Consider the following 11,366-nt stretch of genomic DNA (forward strand, 5'->3'; position numbering starts at 1 on the left):
CTTATGTTAACTTATCTAAAAAAAGTCTAACCAAGTCAAGAAAATCGACAGAAACTAAATCACCGTCGAACGAGACGCATGCATAGGAGTGCAATCAAGTCAAGTCGCTCGCAAATAGCTTACGAGCGGCTTAGTCAAAAGTTTGACTCGAGTTCTCAAACCAAGTTAAGAAAATCCACGAAAATTGAATCACTGTCGAACGAACGAATGCACACCGTTTGGCATACAAGATGATTTACACAGTAGAGTGGTTTTTCAATTTGTCAGTCAATGATGCTTTAGTTAGTAGGGTAACTTGAATTCAAATGTTCTGAATACGAAATTAATTGCTTACCAACAGCAGCGTCAGGCATAGTTTTGAATTAAAAAAATTTAAAAGCGTTCATCGTACCACGATCCTAATTCATTTTCTGGACAAATGTGCCACAATCTTAGGGGTAATTGCAGTGGATTTTAAGAAAACAGGCAGAGGAAGGAATTCAGAAATCTAGGCGATGAAACTATCGGTGCAATTGTCTGCCAGACATTGGGACGCTCTTATGGCGCGTGACTGCGATATGGCAAGAACTCTAATAGCTAGTTTGGGAGTTTAGGATAGAAAAGAAAAAAAAAAAAAGAAACTTAAGTTAGGAAAGAAAAGAAAGGATAGGAAAAGAAAAGAAGAGATTTTGATGTCGTTCGAGAATTTAAAGAAGAAAGTTGAAAGATTTTGGATATATATGTTATTAAAATTTTGTTCAATAACCATTTAAGGATATAATTGGTATTTTGAGAAAAATTTGTAGCCACTTTTCCATTTTCCGTCCAAATTAGGCCAAAATTGGGGGAAAAACTTTTCTAATGTAACTTCAAAAAGGATCTGATCAAATCAGTCAATTTCCTTTATTTTCTGATATCAAAAATCTCAAAAACCAGTGGAAAATTAATTCCCTCTGTTATTTTCTTTTCTTTTCTGGTCAAATCTCTCCTCCCAAACATCCTACGTGCAGCAAAAGTCGTGTTAGTTTGGTCGCATCTGACTCGTGTATTCGAGTTCAATCAAATTAGAATACTAGTGTATTCAAGCTCGAGATCAAAGTGTATTATCTAAGTTCGAATTTGAACTTGAACTCAATGAACTCTCGATTTCAAATCTTGAATTCGACCGTGTAAAAAAATGGAGTGTTTGAGATCGAGATTGAGTTCACTTAAGAAACAAATTGAGATAAAGTAATAAAATATGTAATTTATTCTAAATTTTATATACGTTGACAGTGTATATATTATAAAAAAATATGGATGAACTTTCAAAAGGTCGAACTTGAACTTGAACATGTATTATTGGAGTTTGAACTTGAACTCAATGAACTGTCGATTTCAAAACTCAAGTTCGACCGTGTAAAAAAATAGAATGTTTGAAATCGAACTTAAGTTCGCTCAAAAAACAAATTGAAATAGAGTGATAAAATATGTAATTTATTCTAAATTTTATATACGTTAACAATATATACATTATTAAAAAAAAATAGATGAACTTTCAAAAAATTGAATGAACTTTGAACAGAATAGTTAAACTGCTCCACCTCGAGTCAAGCTTTATCATTGCTATATGTGACCCCGTCAGTTATAAAGGCGCGTGCGTTCATTCCTTCATACAACCCGCAGCGGTGCAATTTTGATGACACGTCCCCGGCCGCTACAAAACCACTGGCAAATCATCCATGGTTTTTCAAAATTTTAAAGAAATTGCTGAATCAATGCCCTTTACTTTTCCTAATTTGTCATTAAGTCATTATCATCTTTACTGACACCCATGTCGACCCACCGTTATTTTGCAATTTATTTTTCTCAACTTTTCCAGGTTTGTTTTTGATTGATTATTTTAATTAATTATAAATTCTAATTTTAGATAATCAATTTTTATAATATTTTTTATTACTTTTATATTTTAATTATAGATATTTTAATCACTAAAAATGCTAAAATCTATAATAATAAAAATGTAGCTTTTTGTTGATTCTGATTATTTTTGATATTCAATATCTATAATCAGATTTTGTAAAATAAAAAACAATCAAGAACAAGGCCATAATACTAAATAAAAGCTATTAAAACATTAGGAATGCATGAGTAGTTGCATTTAGTAAATTTTTAAACAATAAATAACAACACTAGTACAAAATTAATCCAATTATCATATATGCAAAAAAAAAAAAAAGATTAGTGATATCACAAATGATATTTTTTTTTCAATCTAATTGAGTTTCTACTAATTGATAATGTAACTATAATTTCTTGCCATGTGATAGTATTGAAAGTAGTAGTTAAAAATGTTAAAATAAGAACCAAAAGAAGAGAATCAAACAACAATGAAACAAAATAGCAATTTTTAGAAGAAATTGTTGGGGAAGGGACAAGAAAGACCAGCATGAAAATAAATTGTTCCCGTCCAAAACATTTAAGCAAACTATGGGGACCCCAAAGGCAAAAAAGTTTCCCACCTTAGTTATAAGTAGCTGCAAAATCCAGAACAAAAAGAAAAGGGTACTAAATACAGTACGTGGGAAGGAAGAAAAGATAAATTTTTTAAAGCAGTTTTGGCTATGTGTTTACCAAAATCAGCATTTTAAAGGAGATACTCCTCCTTCTCCAAGTTGCTGACTCAAATCGAATCATGGCAATTTTGTGAAGCAACCAAGACTCCTTTCGGCTTATTCTCATCTGGGTATGCTTTTAATCCCTTTATTCTCAAATGGGTCTGAGAAAAAATTTGATCTTTCCCAATGCTGTTTGGTTGTGGAATGTATAAAAATTTGAGCTAATTCAAGGTAGAATTTTCTATTGAAGTGACTGCATTTCTTGGAGGTGTTGGGTGATTTAGTTCAATGAAGTCAAAGATTTTTGCTTTGGGTTGGTACTTCTTTTATCTTGGGTTTCTCAAGAGTCTTTAATCTTTCTGCTGCTGCTGCTTGTATGGTTTTTTATTCATTTTAGCGTGGAATTTGTTTGGTCAAGGAAAGAAATGAAAGTAAAAATCTGGGATTTTGTCCTTGTGTTTGTCCAGGTTTGGATTTTACTTGGAAATTGGGATGATTATATCAACCTCCAAAGTTGATTTCTTTTCCCCCTTGTTTCACTAGGGAGCGGTTAATTGATTGGGATTAAAGATGAGTTGATGTCTTTGAGGGACAAAAAAAAAAGCTGATTGTTTCTGGTTAATTGTGTTTTATTTCTGCAGGCAGAAGCTTAAAATGCGATTTTGTAGTTTCAGTGTTCCATTTTGTGTCGTTTGAATATTTTTAGGTATTAAAAATGGGGCTACTTCTGCTGCATTATGTCTCAAATAAATTGCATATAATATTATTTTTTAGACTTAATCCTTTCTTCTTATAAATACAATTCTGTCTGGGGTTAGGCTGATGTATGTAGAGTATGTGTCATTTAGCTCTTATTTCAAGTTATCTCTGAAACGTGGTGCGCTGATGTAAATGGTTTTTGGTGTTTGTTTTGATGTAGAAGCAATAACAAGAACGGTATCTATCTAAGCGATACCACCTACAATTGGGAAAGCCCAAATGCGAAGCTGTAGAGCAAAAGTTTAGGTGTACAAAGTTTTAAAAGTGATAAACGCCTATTATCAAAAAAAAAAAAAGTGATAAACGCCTACAACAATCTAAGTCTGCACTTTCAATTGATGGATGTTCCAAACTTTTACAAATCCCTAGATCCTATCTAAGTCTGCAAGGATTTCATGTTCTTAGTTTTCAGAGTAACTCGCACATATTTGTCTCCCCTGCTGCGTTTTCCTTCCAATGGTGCCTTAAGCCTGAATTCTCAGTATCTAGCGTTGTGCACTGGTTCAAGTTATTGGATATAGCTTCTTGAAAAGGACAATTTTGGTGCTCTAGTTTGTAGGTCCCAGTTTTTGGTTTACCCGCTTGACAAACTGATGAAAATAATTGCTTAGAGATCAATCATTTTAAGTTTCTGGTGAAACATTTTGCAAGATCTTACTAATAAAACAATTTTAAGATATATATAGCAACAGGTCAGTGGAAGTGAAATGTAATGAATCTCATATGGGCTGGCTGAATCAATAGCTCAATCTCATTCTCTGATGCAGGTTTTTGATGTGTCCAGGAAGCTGTTAATGTGCAGTTCAAGCGATAGCTTCATTATCCTGCTGAATTCTGATAAAATTAGATACAAAACTTCTGAAGTAAAGCTCTGAATTGCGAAAGCACAGACCTGTGATTCAGTCCTCTATACAATGTCTACGCTAGCAAAGTTGCGCTGTGTCACACTTGATGTTACTGGTACACTGATAGCATATAAGGGCGAGCTTGGTGATTACTACTGCATGGCAGCTAAAGCTGTTGGTTTGCCATGTCCTGACTACAAACGAGTTCATGAGGGCTTTAAGCTTGCATATACTGACATGGCAAAGAAACATCCATGTTTTGGATTTGCAGAAAAAATCCCAAACATAGTTTGGTGGAAGAGTTGTGTGAGAGACTCTTTTGTTAAGGTATAACGATATGCAGGAGCATGGATTGTGTAGTTATGACTACTGTCACGTATAGGTTTCTTTTTTTGCAGTGTTTTCAAATAAGACAATACATGCATGCTCACTTTGCCATGGAGAATAAGTGAATAACATGATAAACACAGCTGAATACTTCACTTTGTTTTTCAGACTGCTACATTTGGCACAAGGTGGCTGAATAGAAAACAAATTTTTAGCGGCTGGATCTGGAAACACGATTGTAATAATTATTATGTGAATAGGCATGATTGTTCTTGTAAACTAGATAATCTGTTGTCTGCAGGCTGGATACGACTATGACGAGGAGACATTTGAGAGAGTCTTTAAGCGCATCTATGCTTCATTTGGTTCCTCTGCACCTTACAGTATCTTTCCAGATTCTCAACCTTTCCTTAGATGGCTTCGAAAAAAGGGGCTTAAAGTTGGGCTTGTTAGCAATGCGGAGTACAGGTATCAGGATGTAATCCTTCCTGCATTGGGCCTGAATCAGGTATTTCCTATTAGGTCTCGTAAAAAGCTTACAATCTTTATTGATCAAGCCTTCTGAGCTCTGATACTCATTACTGAATTATGAACCATTTTTCAAACAATATATTGGTTTCAGGGATCAGAGTGGGATTTCGGTGTATTCTCTGGTCTTGTAGGTGCGGAGAAGCCAGATCCGAGGATATATGAGATTGCCTTGGAAAAGGCTGGAAACATCCCACCGGAAGAGGCTCTCCATATTGGAGACAGCATGCGTAAGGACTACTTACCTGCAAAGAGTGCGGGAATGCATGCGCTGCTATTAGATAGATTCAAGACACCTGATGCTGAGAATTGGCGGAAATCCGGTGCTACAGTTCTTCCTGACTTGGTTGCTACACAGGAGTGGCTTACTAATTCTGAACGATTGAGTTGCTAATAAATTGTACCCCTTTTTGCTCAGTCTGATTACCAGTTTGGTTAAATTATATTCGCTTCAATGGCAAACCTTGTTGTAATACACAGAAGAAAGAAAGGGTGCAGGGAGAAATATCGGATCTTCCTCTCCTTTTAATGTTTTTCAATTCCCTTTTCAGGTCATAATATCATTTCATGTTCCAAACAATAAGCAGCCACTTGATTAGCATCCCTATCAATCCATTGAATCTTTCTTGACTTGAAGGTGTTTGGTTGGCATCATTAATCAAATTTCCAATGTCTGAATCATCTCCCTCGAATCTTTCTTCAGCAAATTAAAATTTTCTGCTGAAATCTGGAAGCCAGACCAATGCCTTCTGCAGCTGTCATTATATCTGCTACGTCGGGCTGCAAAATCCCAAGCATGAATTCGCCATTGTGGTCCCTTGTATTGTAACCAACCCTACTCCAGCTGCCTGCAAGTCCATAAATATTGCACAACCAAAATTTACCTTCAACTCATCTATACTAGAAGGAATCCATGGATCCATCTTTGGTAATGAAAATGATCTTTTCTTTGTTGACGTGAAAATAAGAATCTTTACAATCAATTGTGTGCTCAATCACGATTTGGCAAGCATTTCTATTTTCTGATTTTAGCACCCGAGAAATTTTAGAAGTTTAAAGAATAGAATGCAAGAACAACCTTGTAAAAATTTAAAATAAAAATCCCAACTTTAGTCATGTATATAACATAAACATGCAAGCTGGGCTTGGAGTGTCATTGAAAAAGATGATAAGATTCATAACTTCATAGTGATAAGATCCATGGCTTGCAGAAATAAATTAGTAGAAGCTACTTACTAATTACACGAGACTCTTGTGTGTTTGGATAGTAGATTTTTTGAAATATTATTTAAAATAATTACTATAGCACTTTTTGTGATGTGATATATATGAGATAAACATATTGTTGGGATTAAGCCTGCAAACGAATTAAATTGAGTCGAAATTTTGACTTAATCGAGTCGAGTCTCAAATTAAATTTACCAAAACTTGAACTCGAACTTGAGTTCGACGAGCTCTTAATATAAAGTTCAAACTCAAGCTTGATCTCAAATTCGAGTCAAGTCGAATCGAGCTCGAGTTTAAAAAATATAATTATTTTATTTTTTAAAATGAACAAAATAGTAATTTTTCTTAACAAATAATAAAATATTAGGAATATGTGTGTGTGTGTGCAATTGCACTATTGGAATAAGAAAATAAAAAATATATATATAAAATCGAGTTGACTCGCAAGCTAATGACCTCAATATCTTTGATCTTGAACTTGACTTCGTCAACTCAAACTCAACTGGAGATTGATGTTAACTGAATTCGAGTCGAGTTTTGACTCAAACTGCTCATGATCGGCTCAGAAGTAACTCGAGTCATATGCAACCCTCATGTTGGGATCACTAAAAAATGATTGAAAATTGTAATTGTGATGGAAATAAAATAATTAATATAACACACATCTATTCAACCAAAATAGCGAGCAAAAAATGATCAAAAAAAAAAAAGATCGTGCCAATAATGCCAAAAGTTTTAAAATCAGTCTTTATTATCAAGAATTTCAATTGAAGCAAACTACAACAAAGAAAAAGTGGACATAAAATAAATTTCAAATTTCCATTGGAAAGTGAAAAATAAAAGGGAGGTGGGATTTAAAATATGTAGCTAAATGAAGGGTCTGAATAAAATAGCAAACATATTTTAAATTTAATTTTTTTTAGTAAATAAATAAATAAAATATAAAAATTGAAATAATTGAAGCATATTGCCTTGGCTTGGGCCGAAAGACAGCTGAAGAGAAAATAGCAGTAGATATTATAAACCCCATCCCAACCCAAAGCTAGGCACCTACTCCGTTCTTCAACTCCCCGATCTCCGTTCAGGTATATTTACGACTGCTAATATACATATACTCGCAGATTACTTATTGGTTTCTAGTATTTGCTGTCTCGTCGGTCTCTTCTAAGTCGGCCGTCAACTGGGTCTTCTTGGTAATCCCGGAATTTTACAGATTCCGGCGAGAAAAAGCTTCAATTTTACTGGGATCTTTGTTGATTTATTTCTTGGAGTTTAACAGGAAAATTGATTGATTCGTTGGTTTGATCGTTTGCAGGCTGACAGTAAATCCCGGCAAGCAAGTCCCTTTTTCAGTTTTGGCCCTAATCTTCACCAGGTAAATTCTACAATTTTTTGGGATTTTTTTTGTTGAATAGATTGATTTTCAGCGTTTTTTTTGGGTTGTCGAAGTTGTGGGTTGATTTTGTTGGTTTAGAAGGGTTTATGAATGTGACAAGATTCCACATTGGCCCTGATTGGGTTTCTATCTTTCCTAAAGATACAAAAGGAAAAAAAAGATAAAAAAGGGAAAAGAAGAAGTTAAAGGGGAGATGTTCTACTAAAATTAGCTAATTCAGGAACTCCAAGGTTATTTTATTTAATTTAGATATTAAATTGAGTATTTTGCTCAATGTTAACATATTATTAAGGTTTTTGAAGATTAGTGTTGACACAATTAGGTATTGTTGAAGTTCCTTGTTTGAGGTTGCAGGGGAGAATGCTTTCCTGTGTAGAAACTTTTCTACTTCAGAAGCATGAGAATATTTTTTGGTGTAGAAAGACTTGGTTTTGGAGCTCATTATGTTCATTGAGCTCATTTTGTTAGTTGTATCCACTTCTTTTAGGGTCAATTGCTAAAACATTCTATGAATTTTTCACGAAATATTGTTGTCGTTCTTGAGATCTTTATCGTTTGCCAATTTAGTAATTGAACTTTGTTCATCCTTTGGTGGTGGTCTTGTGGTCATTCTTATGGGCATATTGATTGGTTAGCTTGTTTAGTCATTTGATTTGGAGCAAAAGGGGAACTAAGGTTCAGTCCTCCAAAACTAAAGTCTTCTGGGACAAAATCTATTCTTTGGATTAATTTGAGACCCAGTAAATGAGATGATGGTGATCAATTAATTTAGTGACTTCTCCGTTGGATCTAAAGGTTGCCTGTGCTCTTGTACTTCTTTTTTGGATCACCAACTGAAACCCAATAAAGAAGGCAACTGGTTTTGGGTGCTCCAAGTGATTTTATTGCTTTTGGATTCCATTTGAAATTGTGCACTGGTGGGAGAACGTCAGAAATAGAAATAGCTAATAACAGTTAGTGGCCTGGTTGTCTACCCATCACCCTACGTTGTATTGGAAGTCAGCTGTATGCCATATTTATCATGCTATGGATGTTGGAATCAATAGAATGTTGGAGATCCAGAAAAATACAGTAAAAGAGGACTAGCAACCTTAGAAGCTTTAGAAGATTATTCATAATCCTGAAAATCTATTTGGAAGTCCACCGCATGATTCTTTTCAGTGTTCCTTTGGGGAACAAGTACATTAGTGCTTGTGTACACATAGGTGTCATGTTCGGGAAAATGCTTTGAACTGAACATATAGATCCATATGCACCTTTTGGAGCACCAAAATATTTTCCATAACAAAATCAAATTGTCTTAGAGAACCATTTGAGGATAGAGTAATTGGGTTTATATTCCAGTGCTCCTAGCATTTTGATCGTATTCAATATTTATTTTTCTCAAAACATATTTATGCCTTTTTTTATTTATTTGGCGATCTAGGAATGTTGATCTTACCCAAAAGTACAAACAAAATGCAACCAAAGTTTTAGTTATTAATCTTTGTATGTTGTAGAAACATCACCACATGTTTCTCAGTCTGTAGCATGATTCCTGGCTGAGCGATAGAGACTAAAATATTCCACCGAAGTGTTTAATTGATTTTGATCTTTGCTATTACTACTTTTAGTTTGCTTTATGCTTGTTGATTTTTAAGTGGCTTGCGCAAAAGTATTATTTGGATTTGTAAATTACACTTTCCTTTTGTGCTCACTATCTTACGTGTTTACTATAGAGAAAAAAAATGTCACGAAGGTATGATAGCCGCACAACTATCTTCTCCCCAGAAGGTCGTCTCTATCAGGTCGAGTATGCAATGGAAGCCATTGGAAATGCGGGTAGTGCAATTGGAATCTTGTCTAAAGATGGGGTTGTGCTGGTAGGTGAAAAGAAAGTCACATCAAAGCTTCTTCAAACATCAACATCCACTGAAAAGATGTACAAGATTGATGACCACGTAGCATGTGCTGTGGCTGGAATAATGTCTGATGCCAACATCCTAATTAACACGGCCAGGGTTCAAGCTCAGCGCTATACTTACGCTTACCAAGAACCAATGCCTGTGGAACAGTTGGTTCAGTCTCTATGTGACACCAAGCAGGGGTACACACAATTTGGTGGTCTCCGTCCATTTGGTGTTTCGTTTCTGTTTGCAGGCTGGGATAAAAACTATGGTTTCCAGCTCTACATGAGTGACCCAAGTGGAAATTATGGTGGTTGGAAAGCAGCAGCAATCGGAGCGAACAACCAGGCAGCACAATCGATGCTGAAGCAGGACTACAAGGATGATATCACTAGAGAGGAGGCAGTTCAACTTGCACTTAAGGTGCTCAGTAAGACTATGGATAGCACTAGTCTCACTTCAGAGAAGCTTGAGCTTGCAGAGGTATTCAGCGTGGATGGAAAAGTCAAGTACCAGGTCTACTCACCAGAAGCACTTAATAAATTGCTAGTCAAGTCTGGATTAACCCAACCTGCTCCAGAGGCCTCTTAAGATATTGTACTTTCCTTTGTACTTGCTTATGTGGTAACTGGTGCCCTGTTGCAGTATTTGGTATTTTGTTCTCGTTAAGTACATTGATTCTTGCTGATATAAGCTTTTTTACTCGTGATCCAAGAACTTAGGTGCGTTTGTTCCGTTTCTGATTTATTACCTTCATCACTGTATTTTGTCTCTGTCGCTAACTTCAGACTATTCTATATTTGAACTGAGCAGAAGCAGCTCCCGTCCATTGGAGGTCTGCCTGGAAATGTGCCATTGGGAATTGTTGGTGCCTTTTGTGCTTAGCTTTGTTTTCTACAGGGACTAGGTGTATTTCCTTTGAGTATTTTGACTTTCACTGTGCTATTGAATTTGTGCAAAACCATAGCTATTAACTAAAAACTGAGCTGATCAGAGCGATGTGCTTTTAACTTGGGATTCATGGTCTGGTTTCAATTTGAACAAATTCTAATCGGGTAGTTTTGAAGAGAATGGATTTTCGTTTAACATCCAATAGAGGGGTAACAATTAATGGATTGGATCTGGGAAGAACTGGTAATTTTAGACCTAGATGTAATATACAATAAAATGATCCAAATCCGGATCTGGATCCGGATTCGGATACAGATAGGTTTCATACTAGGTCTGATCGGATTCAAATTTGGGTCGAATGTATCTGAATTTTGAAATTAATTTAATAAAATTATTTTCCAATAAATTTAAAATTTCTATTCTTACATAAAATTTATCAACACAATATTAACAATGCAATGAGACAATTCTAACAACTATTTGATATATAGAAAATCTTTTTTTTTTTGGTGTGTATAAAACAAGAGGTTTAGTAACATATTTTAATGAATATGTAGATGCTCATATATAATTTTTCATGAAATTATTTATATTAATTGGATTTGAGTCCAAAACGGGCTGAAATATATAAATTCATTTTATATTACAGATAAAATGGATTTAGGTTAGATGCGAATAAGAAACCTACTCTCCGTTCGGAGTCTAGGAAAATGGACTAGATTCGTTAACATCCCTACGTTGATATTGGATGATTGTTGGTCTTCAAGGAAGTACTCTGTTATATTAAGAATCATTTTCATTTTCCCTACTATTTTCCTCTGTTGACCAAATAAAGAAAAAAATTAGGATTTTCAAGAAATCACTCCCTCTTTCCTTTATTGTCCAACAGGGCCTAAAGGTTCTATTGTTTGGGTATTAGCCATGCAAATCA

The 11,366-nt window shown here is 34.9% G+C and overlaps 2 protein-coding genes across 3 annotated transcripts; both read left to right on the forward strand.

Annotated features, from left to right (window-relative positions):
- Window positions 1-2,534: 2,534 nt before the first annotated feature.
- On the forward strand, window positions 2,535-5,665 carry LOC113783085 (haloacid dehalogenase-like hydrolase domain-containing protein 3). Of its 2 annotated transcripts, none has more exons than XM_027329116.1 (4): window positions 2,535-2,704; window positions 4,103-4,507; window positions 4,809-5,015; window positions 5,130-5,665. In XM_027329116.1, the coding sequence occupies exons 2-4, from the start codon at window positions 4,250-4,252 to the stop codon at window positions 5,427-5,429; spliced, it is 765 nt and encodes a 254-aa protein (XP_027184917.1). In that variant the 5' UTR covers window positions 2,535-2,704; window positions 4,103-4,249; the 3' UTR covers window positions 5,430-5,665. The 2 variants fall into 2 exon arrangements, with proteins under 2 accessions (XP_027184917.1, XP_027184918.1); XM_027329117.1 differs by having other exon boundaries at window positions 4,120-4,507.
- Window positions 5,666-7,250: 1,585 nt separating this feature from the next.
- On the forward strand, window positions 7,251-10,428 carry LOC113782917 (proteasome subunit alpha type-4). Its single transcript, XM_027328889.1, has 3 exons — window positions 7,251-7,347; window positions 7,578-7,637; window positions 9,377-10,428. Exon 3 carries the CDS (start codon window positions 9,386-9,388, stop codon window positions 10,133-10,135), a length of 750 nt encoding a protein of 249 aa, XP_027184690.1. The 5' UTR covers window positions 7,251-7,347; window positions 7,578-7,637; window positions 9,377-9,385; the 3' UTR covers window positions 10,136-10,428.
- The last annotated feature ends 938 nt before the right edge of the window (window positions 10,429-11,366 follow it).

This window comes from Coffea eugenioides, chromosome 9 (assembly GCF_003713205.1).
Source record: "Coffea eugenioides isolate CCC68of chromosome 9, Ceug_1.0, whole genome shotgun sequence".
Lineage (NCBI taxonomy): Eukaryota > Viridiplantae > Streptophyta > Magnoliopsida > Gentianales > Rubiaceae > Coffea > Coffea eugenioides.